The following is a 17,726-nucleotide window of genomic DNA, read 5'->3' on the forward strand; positions in this document are numbered from 1 at the left end:
GGTGGAAGTTGCAGTGAGCCGAGATTGTGCCACTTCACTCCAGCCTGTGTGACAGAGCAAGACTCCATCTCAAATAAATAAATTAAATAAAAATAAAAAATAAATATTCCAACATTGTCATTTGACAGATGAGGAAACTTAGACATAATTTACTTCAAATTTTCACAGGGATTCGCCAGTCTGACTGTAAATACTTAAAGTTTGTAAAGTCTCTGATGCCAGAAATTTTGAGATTTTTCTTCTTGGCATTGAATAGGGGGAGAGGGTCTTTCCTATGAAACAGTCTCTGCATTCAAATCCCCAAGTTGTCTCATCCCTGGACGGGACTACCAGAAACAAGTAAGAGCTCTGGCAGATCCAGGCAGGAAACACAGGTGGGTAAGTGGGATCTTAGGGAAAGGTGAGTAGAGAGCTGGGAGGAGGCTGAGGAAGGCTTCATTATTTCTTCTATGAAGATCCCCAGTGAACCTCCAGGTGGTGGGGGCTATATAAAAATATTTAAGGGAGGGAACCCCCTGTCCCCTCCCACCCTTGTAATACTACATCAGATGTGTTTTGGGAGAATACAAATCACCCACATTGTAAAAGGCTCTGCAAAACTTGGTGCACACTACAAGTCATGCTGGGGGAGAGGACAGTGTGAACACTCAGAGCCCCTGGAGCATCCAGCAAGGAGCCTGGTTTTCCTGCATGGTCTGTGGAATCTACCTCATTAGTAAGGGTGAAACCCTGGAAACCACTGGAGCATTGTCATCTCTGCATGACGTCTCTATAATTGTAGTGACTTAGAACCGGATGGGCACTGAGCAGTGCTTTTTGGTCAGAAGATAGTAATGTGTTGTTACTTAGAACTAGACGTATTGAGAAATGTCTCTTTCACTCCTTCACTTTTTTATAACTCCCTGTTTAATTGACTGCATTGAACATGCATCTCATGACAAGTATGTGATTTCTCTAAGTGATATTACAAAGCGGAAAATGTTAAGATTGACCCCAAATGTGTGCTTTTATGTTAACACTGAACCTTGCATTTTACAGGAATGATGTTGTCCTTGCAGTTTTCAGGATACTATTACCTTATCTCACTTGATGGTTATATATAACCTATAAGGTGAAATATGCTACTATATATAAATGTACAATTATATGATAGACATAATTGTATATGTGATATAATATATATGACATAGGCAGATTAGTTTCTTATTGCCATTGTACAGATAAGGCACCTGAAATTCAGAGTGTATACTGTCACACAATAAAGGGTAACACTGCAAAAACTCATTCATTTATTCATAAATGAATTATTCATTTACTTGTTAAATATCCATTTGTGCTATTTTACTGGGCCAACACTATCTAAGTTCTGGAAAGACAGCAGAGAACAAGACAGAAGAGACCCCAGTTTTCCTGGAACTTATTTTTCAGTAGGGGAAAGATAAGCATTAAACCAAGCTTGTCCAACCCGTGGCCTGTGGGATGCATGTGGCCCAAAATTGCTTTGAATGCAGCCCAATACAAATTTGTAAACTTTCTTTCTTTTTTTTTTGTTTTTTTGAGACGGAGTTTCACTCTTGCTGCCCAGGCTGGAGTGCAATGGTGAGATCTTGGCTTACCGCAACCTCCACCTCCCAGGTTCAGGTGATTCTCCTGCCTCAGCCTCCTGAGTAGCTGGGACTACAGGTACCCACCACCATGCTCAGCTAATTTTTGTATTTTTAGTAGAGACGGGGTTTCACTATATTGGGCAGGCTGGTCTCGAACTCCTGACCTCATGATCCAACCACCTCGGCCTCCCAAAGTGCTGGGACTATAGGCATGAGCCACCATACCCGGCCACAAATTTGTAAACTTTCTTAAAACATTACAAGATTTTTTTTTTTTCTCATTGGCTATCGTTAGTGTTAGTGTATTTTATGTGTGGCCAAGACAATTCTTCTTCTTTCAATGTGGCCTAGGGAAGCCAGAAGATTGGACACCCCTGCATTAAACAAACAACTGAAAGATAATGTGAGATAGTAAACAATGTTAAGAAGAAAATAAAATAGAACAACTTTTGATCAGGTTCCGAGGGCAGCTTCTGCGGAGGTAAGTGACCTGAGGCTTGAGAAAAGTCAGAATAGACATGTGAAGACTTGGGACTGAGCACCCCACATGAAAGTCACAGAAAGTGCAAAATCCTGAAGACAGGACCCAGGAAGCCAGCATGACTGGGGTGTAGTGGATGAAGATGTTGGGGTTTGGGATTTTACCCTACTTACAGGCTCATAAATTAGACTGTTACTATTTCATGGATACCAGAAGATGACATGAGGCTCCTGGGTTAGGCTCATAGCACAGCCAGCAATATTGAGCATCAGGTTTTCCTGTTTCCTTTGTCTCCAAAGACCCAGGAGGGCAACAGATGGGCCAGGTGGGAGGCATGTACTCAGCAAGACGTGTCCAGCTGAGAAACATCGAGAACAGGAACCCACTGCTCTATTTATGGCAAGTGGTAAGCAAGATGGCTCTTTTTGTCTTGGAGAGAGACGTAATCTCATCCAACTAGCCTGGGTCAAGGGTGGCCAGAGTCTTGCATTTTCAACGTACACAGTGAGAACAGGCAGCATGCTCAGATCCATGGTAGGTCGCCTCTGCCAACAGGGGCAGAGCATGCAGAGAGGCAGATGTGGGTTGTGCAGGACCTGATGTGGCCCTGGCTGGGATTTATTCAGGAGTGGCATGAACCTTCATTTACCAGTTGCTGTCATTACACCAGAATATTCATGGATACCTGCAGGCTTCTTACTCTGTGCCGGGAACAGTCAGGGTCCTGGCAAGAAACTGATGGAACATTCAAAGGATTAACTGAAAGAGTAGTGAAGGGACTACTTACAGAGGCATGGGCTGGGTCAAAAGCACCAATAAGTGAGAGCAAGTGACTTAGGGACCACTGTCACCAGAACCCAGAGAACGTGAAGCCTTGAGGAGAGCTGCCAGGTAGCTACTGTCAGTCAGAGAGTGAAGCAGGGAAAGGAATGGGGGTTGAGTGGAGAGGGGTAATGCCTCAACCACTCTTTTTTTTCCAAATACTAATCTCGCCTTCCCTTATTCCCAGTGGACAAACGCAACCAAGCCTAAAGGCAAGTGCTGTTGCGAGGTCGACATCCAGGAACCAGAGCAGGGCAGAGCAATCCACAGAATGGATCTGGGGTGACTCATGGAGGAAAACCAACACACAGTATCATTTAATTCTTTCAAAAAAGATGGAAAATTATACCATACCCAGAATTACTAAATTCTAAATAGAGGGTATATTTCATTTACATTTGTAAAAGAATGTTTCCCCATGTATCTTTTAAAAATTCATTTTAAAGATATACAATAAAAAGTGTTTAATTCTGCTTTTCAAAAATAATTTGTTTATAAAATTGGACTGACTAACCCTCTTATATACAAGGTGTTAAAGGCATTTGTGTTTGTTTGGTTTTCACTCCGGAAGGAGCCCTGGCCTAAGGCACAGGAAAAGTAGATTCCAGTCCCAAATTTATCATTGACTGGTTGTAAATGACAGGGTTGTCAATAGTCTCTGAACCTCTTTCCAGTTAACTGCTATGTTTGAATACTGCATATGATCAAGAAAGCAGAACTCTCTCTCTGTTATGGGGAAAGTTGGGTTGGCTGAACTTTGTAATTAGCTTTGCCTTACTGTTTGGTTTTTAGTAGAGTGTTTTTTTTTTTTTCTTTTTAGTTCTAATTTAATCAAGATTCTTCCTTACGACTCCCCCGCTCCACCCCCAGAATTCTGGTTTATTCAGATTTCTCTATATCTTGGTCAAAACAAATCCAGATTCATACATGAAACAAGTTACTAATCTTTTTTAATTTTCAAAGGTGATATATGATATTGAAGATACACAGAGTGATTGACATAAATCCCCACTTTTCCTGTTAGAATCAAAACATGATACGATCATTATAGCTCTTTGGCCTGACACTATCTATATGCCCAATACAATTACGAGCTGTCCGCATGCATGATTATTGTCTGGACCAGTGCATTCTGCTAGGATGGGGTGGCCATGTTGTTTATGTTCACATACTGATGCTATCGAAACTAGGGACCTAAAGATTCATTTAAATTCAGATCTCTAGAAAACTTTGAGAAACAATTTGTTTTATCAGATTTCTAAATGTTTATTTTAAAAATGAGCTTCTCACAGCTACAGCAATATTTAAAGGCAGGGTATCTCATGCAAGTCATTTGTCCTATGATGACATGTGGAAGTATTATCATTATTAACTATTTCTTCAAAGGACAAATACAGACATAGATTTAGATATACACATACATGTTTCTGTTTATTGCTTTGGTTAGGTTTATTAAGTAACCTGATTTTCACACCAAGACTCTTGGAAGAATCATAGCATGATACAGCTGAATAAAAGGACTTTGGAGTTAACTGGCCTAATTCCTCTGTTTGGCAGGTTAGGAATCTGAAGTCATGGAGGCTGGTACTCCCAAGGTAACACAGCTAGGTGGCCTAGAATCCAAATCTCCTAACTTGCAGGGAGTGCTCTTTCTTAAAATTAAAAAAAAAGGAAGACAAATGTTTTCAAAAATAATATCTGTATGAATTTTCATTACAAAAAAATGATAAGGAAAAAGCCACAGTTTTCCTTGACCACCATCCTAATCCCAGTATTTTCGCCAGAATTAAGCACATTTATCAACTGGTGTATCTACTCTGGACTTTTTGATGAGCGCTGCGCACACACATACATATGTGTATTATATATATACACACACATATATATACACATATAATATATATTACACACACATACACAGATTTACATGTAGAAATGTACGTTTAGAAATGTATGGCTTTGTTTTGTAGTTTCTTTTTCAAAAACAAATATTACACTATTCATTTTGTTCTTCAGTGTTTTTCTGGATCCACACATATCTACCTCATTCTTTTAAACTCTAGGTTAATTTTTTGTAATATAGTAAGCTGTGGTAGATGATGGACAGTTAGCTTGCTTTCATTTTCCCTCCAGTACAAACAATGCTTTGACACAGTGCTTCTCAAAGTTTTTTTAGCATTAGAATCCCCTGAGGGGCTTGTTAAAATAGGTTTTTGGGGCCCATCTCCACATACTCTGATTAATTCGTTCTGAGATGAAACCTCCACCCCATTTCCTATAAGCTTTCAGGGGATGCATATGCTAGTGGTCCAAGAACCTTACTTTGAGTTGTGCAGCTGTTATGGATATCAATGCATAGACTTCTTGTATACTTGTGAATGGTTTTGCATAGGAGCCAGTGGGAGGGAAGGACTTGCTGGGAGATGGGGTGTGTGCATTTTAAATTTATGGATACTAAGAAATTACCCTCCAAAGTGGCTATACTGATTACAATCACCCCAGCGTGTATGAAGTATGAGGGTCCTTGTTTCCCCAATTCTTTTTTTTTTTTTTTTGGTGGGAATTGTCTCTTGCTTTTCCCTGACCACTAATGAGTTTTATCATAATTTCTTAACTATACAGGGCACCTAAATCTCCAGTTCTATGAATTGCATATTCATACCCTGAGTGTGTTTTAAAAATAAGTTATTTGTTTGTTTTCTCATTTATTTATAGCAATTTTAAAATAAATATTTCATATATTAAACCCTTGCCTGTTTTATATGCCTCAAAATGTTTTTTTTTTTCCAGTTCTCTTTCCTCTATACAACATAGTTATTACTTCCCTCCTAATTTTATAATGTTACCTGAATGGTACTGGTCCCTCTGAGGATCATAAAAATTCCAGAATAAAACATTATTTTCCTTTTGGACCCTCAGCTCACACCCTGTGCCTGTTTTGCTGAATGTTGGCTAGTGATCAACGAATTGTGGAGAACTCAAGAAAGGGAATAGGTTGGAGACTTCCCCAACCCCCTTTAGCCAAGGATACTCCACTGTGGAGGAGCACCCCAAATTAATTAAGGAATAAGACTCACATATGGAATTGAAATAAAGCAACCTCCATTTTGTCAAAAAGGAATTTCTGTAAGCTCCTGAGTAAAAGTTCTTCTAAGCCACTTTGACATAGGATTATTCTCTTTTGACATATTATAAACATTAAAGAAAATTTAATGCCCATCTGGACAGTTAGTTTTTGCCAATTGCTACCACCACCAGCTGCAAAACTACACTGACTACAAGCCATCCAGCTGCCATGCATACTCCGTGCCAAGAGAGAGCAAGCTGCCAACACTGCTTCAAGTGGCTGGGCTGGTTTGCAGCCAGGATTTGAGGGAGGATGTGCAGTGAAACACAGTAGTCAGGACTCGGATTTTCAATGAGTGTTATTTGTGTTTGCTTTTTTTCTGGTCATCTACTGTGGGAGGCTGCTGGGGACACCATCCCTTTCCTGGAAATGGCAGCAAAACATGTTGATCCTTCTTCCTCTGCCTTTTATGTACTTTCTGGCATCCTTTGCATTCACATTCTGCTTACACGCCATCATTAGCTGGAACCGCCTGGAGCTGCAGAAAATGGTGTCATCTCTCCAAGACTGGGTTTCCCCAGCTCCTAATCTCTCTCCCCATCTCTAGTGGCACCCCTTTCCTTGGATTTTTTTTCCTATTTGTTTGGCATTTATTTTCTCACAAAATAGCAAAGAGAAAGTGCTTCCCCAGCTCATGTTTTCCTAGAAGGGTTCTTATATTTGTGTACTTGGGTCCAAGCACTCCTGTGTTATGGACTTTTCCCCTCAACAAAGAGGAGGTTCTTCTTCCTTCGTTTTAGGCACAAATCATTTTCCTGTTTAGGAGATAAATTCTCCATTGACTTCTGTAGTAGATTGCATTAGTGTTTGCCAATTATTCTATTTTCTTTCCTAGTCATGTTCTTTGTGGGAGGTTAGGTTATTCATGCCCTGCTTGTTGAAGTCAGGAGAAACCATGTGAATGTGATTTACTTTGACCAATATAATGTGGGAAGAAGTGATGTGTGTGACTTTCATGTAGTAGTTTTGAGAGCCAGCTTATGGTTTGAAATTCCTCTTTGCCTGTGCCAGGAGAATAGCCATGTCCAGATGGAGACTGCTCCATCAGTCTGGGCTCTGGAAAGAAGAGGACATGGAACAGGGCTGCAGCTGACCCTGGATGCATGTGCAACATGGGTAAAAACAAAACTGAGTTGTTGAAAGCCATGGAGATAATTGGAAGTATTTGTTACTGCAGCATAACCTAACCTGTTGTGACCGATACAACCTCCTTTCCTTTGTACATCTACAATAAAATATTCTAATCAACATATTGAGACTACACAGTAGAACATGAAATGGGAGATTTAGGAAAGTTATCCTGAAAACTAGGCAGTGCTGCTTGCCTGCTAATGTGTATTTGGCCAGGTTAACATAGGATTTTAGAGTGTGAAAAACTGTAGGGATCTTTGAGCTCTTCTAATTAAGTCACCGTGTTTTGCAGTTGAGGAAATTGAGGCTCAAAATGTGAAGTGAAACTCTTCAGTCAGCCTGCTGGCTGGTGGAAGAACATGGCCCAGAGAGGAGGATGCCAGGCTCCCACCCCCACGGCCTTTCACCCACACCTTCTCCTGAAGTGTTAGCTTAGTTAGCATTGAAGAAAAGATTCATAAATTGAGAAGATTCTTAAATAAAATTGTTCTATCACTTTATTTAAAGTATATCTCACAAGCTTAATAATATTTTCACCTATCCACTTTAAAATCCAGATTGTCTCTCATTACCTGTACTACTATTCATGTCGAGGACACCTCATATTACCCCAATGAAATGCATATTTAGAGAAGTAAATTTACTATAAAAGACAAGTATAAGACTTTTCTTTTAGTCACTGTTCCAACATACCCATATTCATAATCCTCTTCATTTTACCATACAGTTGAGAGTTGACTCTATGTAATTATTTTTCCAAATCAGTTAAGCCTAATTTTATTTTAGAACATGTAAAGTGGTCAGGTCACTTCCCAGAGAGCCCTCTTATTCTGTATATTATTACTGCTTCATAATAACAGAAGCTAATATTTATTTCATACTTACCGTTAGCAAAGTGCTGTTCAAATGCTTTACATCTCTTTAAATGCTTAATCCTCACAGCAAACATGTATTATCATCCCTTATTTATAGATGAGGAAATGGTGGCACAGAGAAGTTCAGTAATTTACCCAAGTTCACACCATTAGGGAGTGGTAAAGCTGGGATTTGAACCTGGGCAGCATAGCTATACTGCTCCTGGAATGACTGTAATGCTGATAATGATAAAAGTAACAATAGCAGCAGCAACCACCATGCAAGTATTAAGATACTGCTGTGTGTAGGGACTGTGTACCATTTTGTGTTCACCATCTGTAATCCCTAAACTATGTGTTTTATTATTTTAGAAAATTGAGGCTTAAAGACATGAAATGACTTCCCCAAGATCACATAAATGGTGAACCTAGAGTTCAAGGCTAGATGCATCTGCTCTCCAAGTCTGAGCTTCCCTCACCTTGCCATTCTGCCTTTCATGTCTTCTCCACAAGAATGCAGTGAGACAGACTGAAGCAGTTGCTTTTAGCTGAGCAACTTTGTATTGCTTTATGTATCAAATACACTGGGTAGCTTAATAGTGAGGTCCCTGTCAATGGAAATGTAGACTCTAAACAGAACAGATAGATACCTACTTATCAAGCCAGTGATGAAGGGGATACAGGCATCAGATGGGCGTATGAACCAAGTACCCAGTAATGTCCACTCTTGCCTTAAGCTTCCATGAGGCTACAATCCTTACTGCCTTTCTCTGGCAGAGTTGCAATCATTTCTCCTCTTTTGGAGATATGAAATTGAGGTTCAGAGCAGCAGAGCGCTTCAGGCTGCTTAGCTCTGAAGTTAGTTGTGGGGCTCATAGTAAAACTTGGGTCCTTTAACTCAGAGATTACACTCTATATGATGGATTTCACAGTATTGACCATCTGGTAAAGTCGTTTGCAGAGATTTCCAAAGCTTGACTGGAATTTTCTACCACTAAAAGTGTTTAAACTGTTATTCAAAAGAAATGTTAGAAACATATATATAGTTTAAAATTATGTGTGTGTTTTACTTTTTAATTAACGGCAACTAAGGAAGCAGCTACAGAAGGATAAGGACTCACTTGGTAAATCACTGCGTAACTAAACTGCAAGGCACAGTCATGAGGTTCCGAAGCCCCCAATCTGTGAACAACGTTCACAGGATTCACTCTTGTGGGAAGAGTCTGCCCTTGTTTTGACCCCTACACCTCTAGGATGGGAGTGGGTAGAAAAAGTTTAAAGTCCTGGAGACTCTCTAGGAAACAACTTGTATCAGTTAGGATATGGCTTAAAATAATGACTTAAATAAGATGGAAGTTCTCCCTTTCTTGCATGCTAGTCCAGGCATCAGTGCTCCTGGTCTGGTGTGGTGGCCTCCTGGTGTTAAAGATTAGACTCCTCCCATCTGCAGGGCCACCAGCCCTGATATGCTGCCTCTAACCCATCCTCCAAAGTCCTTACCATCACTTCCACAGTTCAGCCCATGGACGTGGAAAAAGGCGCTAGGAGGGGGCGTGCCACTTCCCTCTGGAGCAAGATTTGGAAGCTTCACACATTCCTTCCGCTCCTCCCATGACCCACAACTTGGCCCCATGGCCACACTCAACTCCAAAAGAGGCTGGAAAATAGAGGCTGTGTTCTGGGTGTCTGAGTGCCTAGCTACGAATTGTATTATTTACAGAGGAAGGGAAGAATGAATTGTGGGGGACAATTTTCAGGCTGTGCCACACTTCTGCTCTCTCTGCTGCGTTCTCTCTCCACTTCCATGAGAAGGCCCTGAAGCCCTGCTCTATCAGCCTGGCCAAGTCACTGGTGTGTTTGCCTCTAGATAAAGGCCCAGGGAGTCTTGGAGGGGCAATATCTCCAAGGAAAGACAATATTCGTTAATAAATAACTCATTAATGTAGTTTTCTTGATAACTATAGAAAGATCCCATCATAATCCACAGTAAAAGTGTTAAATTCCCCTTTCCCTTCTCCCTGGTTTTCTATCCTCAGATCTTTGGAGGAGCTTCTCACCAGCTACTCCTCTCCCCACAAATAATCTCTAAATATTCACCCTCAAACGGCTTTCTCTCTGACCTACCTCTTCATTTTTTAGTTATGTATTTTAACTAAAGCTGTCTGCCTGTCAGGAGGCATCTCTCCTCTTGAGAGGCAACAAACCAAAGGGGAAAGGGTAAGTGCAGGCATCCCTTTTCCAGCTGGGGATGGGAGTAGAAGCGATTGCTGCCATGAATTCCCAGTGACAGTGACCACGCTTGTTCCATCACACTGGGCTCCCCATGTGTATTCTCCAATCGTGTCCCACATGGAAGTAGCCAACATAATTAAAAATAGATATAAATCAGGATAATGTCATTCCTCTGCTTAAAGTACTTTGTTGGCTTTGCACCATATTTGGGGAAAATGCACCGTCCTCGGCACCGTCCTCAACAGGGCAGCCAGGCTCCCATGTGGCGTGGCCCTGTCCCATGCCTGCCCGCAGTCCCCTGCTGCACCTCCTCTTGATCTTCCTGCCTCCAGCCTCACACCTGCTGCTGCCTCACCTGAAATGCTCTCCTGCAGCTTGGGAAACTCCTATTTGTTTTTCAGTTTCTCTAAAATGTTGGCTTTTTGGAGATGCCTTTCATGACCCCTTATACCACCTCTTATACCTCTTATAACCTTATACAGGGTTATTTCCTCTAATGGGACACAGCAGCTATCACCACATACCTTTATATATGTGTCTTTATTTAATTGCTGAATCTCACTAGAGTGTAAACTTCAAGAAGGCAAGGCCCCGTTTCACTCCCCACCATGTGCCCATGGCTTAAGCACTGCTGGAGGATGAAAGTCTCCCTATAAGCTTCTTATTTACTTGTGGCACTTATCATCAGTGAGACAGACCAATTAGATACACTGCTGTGTCAGATGAGAAAAACTAAGCTCACCCTTTCTTAAGGCTTGCTAAGCCCCAATCACTTTCATATCTCATATACTTCTCTTTCTCTCTCTCTCTCATTTTCCCTCTCTCTCTCTATCTATATATCTCCATTTTAGTTGAAGACCTGAATACACACACACACACACACACACACACACACACACACACACACACACACAGAGAGAGAGAGAGAGAGAGTATATATGTATATACTGAGAGCAAGAGAGAGACACAGAGACAGAGACATTAATTTTAAGGAATCGGCTTATGTGATTATGGGGGCTGGCAAGTCCAAATTCTGCAGGCTGGGGGAGAGCCGATGCTTCATTTCAAGTCCAAGGCCATCTGCTGGCCAAATTCCCTCCTGCTCTGAGGAGGAGAGTCTAGTGTTCTATTCAGGCCTTTGACTGATTGGCTGAGGCTCACCTACATTATGGATGCAATCTGCTTTACTCAAAGTCCACTGATTTAAATGTAAATCCCATCCAAAAACACCCTCATAGAAACAACCCAACTAATGTTTGACCACATATCTGGGCACTGCAGCCAAGCCAAGTGGACTCATAAAATTGACCACCACAGGATGTAAATTTGTTCCACTCAGGGAAGAAAAAGTTTCGGTGTTCTTTTGAAAACAAGGATGGTCCCCAAACAAAGAACCTAAGTAGTATCTGGGAATGCTGTGGGGTGGGGAGGGAGATGGGAGGCAGCCTCAGCTCCAGGGAGGGTTGGCTATGACCAGAAGTGGAGGCATCACTGAAGAAGGCAGAAGGAGACAGGTGAGAAGGAATCACAGGGGAAGAAGCTGAGGGGAAATACAAAGGAGAGAGAGAAGCTCTCTGGGTTTCCATACTGCCTTTGGGAGCATCATTCTCTGACTGTCTGTGGACAGTCAGCCTGCCCCCTCCCTTCCTCCGTATTTAGTGATCCACCCGTGGCTCCCTGCCACTAGGTTTATTTGGAAGCAATAGATAAATGTCAGCACTTAGAAGCTATGAAACGTCCTAACTGGCCCCCCAAGACTAATAAACATAAAAAAAAAATCCTGATTCAGGCAGCCTGATGGGCTCATTGGTGAGAGGGAGATAAAGTTTCCCTTCAGGACATTTATAATTTACATAATAAAAAGCTTTTCACCTTCTAGTCAAGGAGCAAAATTAATTACCATGGCCCTATTACTTCGCGGAACATTTTTTGCTTAAACTGGCAGGAACAGTTTGTGAACTCTTAAATGAAGGGTGGGGGTGGGGGGATGTTAGCATAAGTCGGGGAGAGAGAAGGGGAGAAAGGCACCCTACAGCTCACTTTACAATGTTCTGGAATGGGCTTGTGGGGAGTGGGGGTGCTCTGCCTTTAACAAAGACGGCTGTGCCTGACCTGTCCTTCCAATCCATTCCCCACCAAATAATGCACTAATGATAATAGACTCAGGCAATCCGAGGCTCTGTAATCACCTCCCCTCGGACAGATGTTGAATGGACAGTCACCAGAAGGGTTGACTCGATCATAGCCTTCAGTCATGTCTTGTCCTCTTCTCTTTTGGGCATCATTTCAAATAACAAATAGAAAAGCTGGTGTTTCCGTGCCCCTGGTTCTGAAGATATATGGACAGCCTCAAAGTCCTTTGATTAGGGAATCATATTTGATATCCATACAAGGTCTCTCGTTCCAAATTCATCGAGCTCTTCAGAAAGCTGACAGCATTAGCCTAATATCATTAATTCTCACCACACTCCTGTGAGGGAAGCAGGTGGCCTGCATTTTATTTCGCTATTTTGCAGATGGAGAAACAGAGGCGAAGGGAGGTTAAGTGTTACGTCCACTTTCCACTGATGAGCTGGGAATATAATCCAGTCTCAGGTCCACAAGGTTATAGGGTCTCTCGATAGATGGGGGAGGTCCAACTGAGGGTCTTTGGAAAGCAGGTAGGAGCTGCGAAGATGAGGATGGCAAGTCAAAGCCCCCACTCTTACGAAAAAGGAACAATTATTGCTTTAAGATTCATTCTTAGCTGTAGCAATTATAATATGACACAGGATTATAAAAGGAAAAAGCAAAGGATGGCATGGCAAAATTATGTTTTTCATCTCCTTTAAGCCTGGCTTCCCATCTTAGATAAAGAGAATATCAACAGACAAGTAAGGTAGCTACTTCTATTCAAAAGTTCAGAATTTTGAGGGGAGAGCAGGATGTGTGGACAGTGTAAGCAGGATGAGTGGACAGTCCGCCCCGTGGAAAGCCATCCATGGCGGAGTCTTCAGGGCCCTTATCTGGCTCTCTGATTCACTTTGGCTTCTACGTTCCCTCCCCAGATTTGCATTTTCTTGGTGTTTTCTAGAACCTGGTGTCCTCAAAGCTGCAGAGCACCCATATTTCTTTCTCTTGAGGCAATGATGAAGTTAAGGTCTTCTCAGAATCAGTTAGGTGGGAGAAGGGGGCAAAAATAAGTTCAGTCAAGTTGGAAACAACCTTTTCCCCCCTGACTTTTGGTGTGTTGGGTATTAGGAATAAATTGACCAATGGGAATTATAGGATTGAGCTATAGAGCAACTGAGATTTGCAAGTTCTTTTTATTTTTACTTATTTATTTATTTATTTATTGAGACAAGGTTTCTTTCTGTCACCCAGGCTGGAGCGTAGTGGTGAGATAATAACTCATTGCAGCCTCCACCTCCCAGGCTCTAGCAATCCTCCCACCTCAGCCTCCTGAGTAGCTGGGACTACAAGGCACATACCACCAAGCTCGGCTAATTTTTGTATTTTTTATAGAGAGGGGATCTTGCCATGTTGCCCAGGCTGGTCTCGAACTCCTGGGCTCAAGAGCTCCACCTGCCTCAGCCTCCCAAAGTGTTGGGATCACAGGTGTGAGCGACTGCACTCAGTCTATTTTTTAATTTAAATTTAAATTTTTAAATTTTTAATTTTTGGGGGTACATACTAGGTGTGTATGTCGGTTACCTGAAATATTTTGATACAGGCCTGCAATGCGTAATAATCACATCAGGGTAAATGGGGTGTCCATCGCTGTGATGTCTTTTTGATGTGAATATAAGATGGAAGCTGTAGATAACTGAATTATGGATCTACACTGGAGAATATCATGTGCTGTTTCTGGTGGAAACCACACAATGCTCATTCGTGTCCTCAGAGACAGTAGAACCTAGTGAGGGAGAACTTGGGCTGCCTGGCTGTATTGTGAGCCCACCTCGGCTGTGCCTGCTGGGTGCCCGTAGGCAGCTCTCTCATCTGTAAAGCAAGTACGACAAAAACATGCACCTTCTAGAGTTTTTGTGAGGACTCAATGAATCAGTCCATGCAAAATGAATAAGATAGTGCCTGGTACATAGTAAACACTCAAATAAATGTTAATACTTTCCATTCATAATAGCTGGCAAATGCTCTTTTTTTTTTTTTTTTAGGGGGAGAGGGAGAATTTATTTCATATGTGATTTAATCAACAAATGACTAGTCTCATTTGCAAAGATGATCAAAACAGTGAGTTCAGTTGTGTCATACTCTGGTTATTGGCTGGTGGGTTAGTGGTCCAATTGAGTTGATTGTATGGTAAAAAGATATTGCTACCAACTTTTTGCAAAACAGTCAATTTAGTCAGTTCATAGAGACCTCACTACCATGATTTCCTTTAGCCATGTATTCCCACACATCTATTCATTCAAAAACCATTAAGCATCTGCTGTCTCCCCCCTCAGGAAGTCCTAGGCTGGAGAGAAGAGACAGGCGGGTCACACATGTTGATCATTGTGAGAAGGGCCAGGTGTGTGCCCCAGGTGATGAAGAGGCCCCTTCCATTAGGAGACAATGTCTAAGGTGAGGCTTGATAGAGAAGTGGGAGTTAACCAGGAAAGAAAGAGCCCTTCAGACGGAGGAAAAGCAGGTGCTCCCCATATAGAACAGGTGAGTCTGGATTGGCAGGCGCTTGGGTGGAGGGGCTGAGAGAGGCCAACTTCTGCAAGGCCTCCTGTGCCCTGGGGAGTTTGGACTGCACCTTGTGGGCCAGAGGGTTTAGGAGGCAATGGGGAGCAGGAAAGGTGAGCAGGAAGGGGGCAGAGGAACTCCTCAGAATGAACCAGAGAACTTTCCAGCTCCCCTCTCTCACATCATGTCAGAATCCAGAGGGATGAAGGGCAGTTCCTGTAGAATTGGTGCAAAGTATAAAAATTCCCTACAGAGATTCTAGTAAATTCTCTTCCCTCCACTCCTCGATCCTTTTGACTATCTTCCTTGGTAATGGAAGTCATGGAAGGATTTAGGCAGGACAGGACACACTCAGAGGTGCATGTTAGAACTATCGCTAATAGTATAGATAACGGACTGTCTTGCAGATCAGGGGCTGATTAGGATGGGATTGATAGTGCAAACTCAGGCAGAGGGGCTCAGGTGTAAACTAAGTGGGAACCATTTAGAAAGCGACCTCTCTTTGTGGCACCTTGAACACAGGGATAAGGGAAGAGGCGGCTTCATCTGGTATCATTAACTAAGGCAGGAATACAGGAGAGGAAGCAGTTTACCTTTTATTTGAGGGGCTGGTAAGACTTCCCCATGGACATACTTTGGTAACATAGTTTTCAAAAAAAACAGCTATGTAGTTTAGGAGAGAGTTCCGTCTTAAAATCAGTAGCTTTGTTTAATAGTCCTAGCTGATCTATATGAATATGGGAGATGACTTCATCAGAATTTTTTTCTCAAACTCTTTCCATAGTATGTATAAGGATGATCATGTGCAGGACAGGATGAATGAGTTTCCTTTTCTTATATGAAGTATATTCTACATACTTTCATACTTTCACTGAATTGTTATATTTTTTCAACTATTACACTGCTCTCTTTGACCCTACTTTTTCTTCTTTAAAATTCTTGTTTACATTTCAAAAGTTGACTTTGTTCTGTTTTGCAGGTTAAAGATTGAGGGATAAAGAGGACTGAGGAAAATAAGGATATTGTAAAAGTAAGTGGCAGGATTAAATAGGGAGGGAAAAGAGAAAAATCTAATAATTAGCCATCCAACATCAAATGAAACCTAAAACAGAGGTTCCCAGGCCAAGAAGGGTCTTGGGAAAGGGGAAGAGAAGAGACTGAGTGTACTCGTGTTGATGTTCTTTTCTTGTATAAATTTTAAATCAAATTTGGCTTAGGGTTTCTGGCAATGCAGACTGTGCAGAATGAGCTGGAAAATGGAGACTTCTTGCTTGCTACTTTTAGCTCTCACCATTCTGCTGGTTCAGACGACTTCTCACTGGGTTCAGTGTACGGCAATGAAATGCAAATCATAAACGATGCGAGCTGGCCTCCGGGGAAAAGGGGTCCTGGATGTGATCCAAGGTCTGTAACACAGAGAAAAGACATATTTCTTTGTCACACACAGTAGATTCTCCCCGAGGGTTTTAGCGATGGGAATAAAATGATTGGGAGGGGGGTGGGTGAGTGGTAGTGGAAATCATTACAACGTTCTTCTCTCATATGAAAAACCAAACAAAAACAAACCCTCTGTGAGTGTGAACACAGACAGGCTCGAGGCCTTGCAGCCCTTCTTCACAGCACACTCCATATACCATAGTTATTACTCTAGGCCGCAAAAATGTGTGCGCCCCTATGACCATGCGATAGACGTATATCCATATATTTATAATGCGATCTGACCTGGGGTGGGAAAGCTGTCAAGTAAAGTTTGAGATGATTTTTTGAACATTTGAGCTCAGGAAAATCCAGAATATATTTCCCAAGCACTTTCTCTCTGAATATTTAAACCCAAGCGTATTTTGAGGGAAATTTAATCCACATGTTCCTGATTCATTTACACTTAATTCATCAGATTGTTTTGTAAGAGTCATCTGATGTCCAAGGATCTTTATGAGGGATTTTGTTTTGTGTGTGTATGTGTGTGTGTGTGTGTGTGTGTGTGTTTTAAATAAACCCTCTTCTCTGAAACAGGATATTGCTCATGTCAACACTGGCTAAACAGAATTCACGAGAACCTCATTCTGAATCTGAACTCGCAACCCAAGACCTTTAAGGTAGTGGGAGGCGTGAGGGAGGGAAGAGTAGTTAAGAAGGACCTTCGTTTGGCAGAACACAAGGAACATTCTCTCATCTTTAATTATAATGCTGGGGATGGAGGCTTTTCTTTTAATTTTTCGAAGAAAAATAAATGCAAAGGACACCCTGACCGTGAGTGGTCTTAGCCATCTGCTTGTGATTCTCGGTGGAGGCTGTTTTCCATTGTCTCATTTATGAGGGTTCAGGGCCTCTTGCTAGTGTTCAATAGGACCTGAGCCCTGAGCAGAAAGATTATCATTGGTTTTCAAAGCCAGCTTGACATTTGGTGGCCAAACATCAGTGATTTTTAACAAAGCCTATTGCTTTTAATGCTTCTCAGTCTGGCTCCATCTAAATACTACATGCTGACCTCCTCATAGGGCTCAAGGGCAAGGGCTTGGACCTCTCTGCCTAGCTGGCACCGTGGCATAGACATTAAGCTTTGCCTTGATGATCAGATTGGTTTGACTCTATACAACAAGTCTAAGAGTGGATTCTAACTTGTCACTCCATGACAGAAGGCTAAGTCGACACGACTTCTCTAAGATAAGTTTCTTGGAATTAAATCCTATTCTATTTTGACCCAAACACATTTGACCCATCCCCCAGTAGCCCTGTTGCCACTGTTAGAGATTTGGAGAGGGTGAGTTTCTAGTACGACACAACTGTCAGAGGAATTAAGA

At 41.9% G+C, this 17,726-nt stretch overlaps 1 protein-coding gene across 3 annotated transcripts in view; it reads left to right on the top strand.

Moving 5' to 3' along the window:
• Positions 1-3,394, top strand: part of FTCDNL1 (formiminotransferase cyclodeaminase N-terminal like) — a 90,580-nt gene extending 87,186 nt beyond the window's left edge. For 2 of the 3 annotated variants that reach the window (XM_032755046.2, XM_032755045.2), the window contains one exon: positions 3,098-3,394. In XM_032755046.2, the coding sequence (XP_032610937.1) occupies positions 3,098-3,120 (23 nt within the window). In that variant the 3' untranslated portion in view covers positions 3,121-3,394. Of the gene's footprint in view, positions 1-2,387; positions 2,495-3,097 lie in introns of all 3 variants that reach the window. The other variant, XM_058439886.1, reaches the window with a different exon arrangement.
• Positions 3,395-17,726: the final 14,332 nt, after the last annotated feature.

The sequence above is a fragment of the Hylobates moloch genome, unplaced genomic scaffold, assembly GCF_009828535.3.
Source record: "Hylobates moloch isolate HMO894 unplaced genomic scaffold, HMol_V3 SCAFFOLD_1, whole genome shotgun sequence".
Taxonomy (NCBI): domain Eukaryota; kingdom Metazoa; phylum Chordata; class Mammalia; order Primates; family Hylobatidae; genus Hylobates; species Hylobates moloch.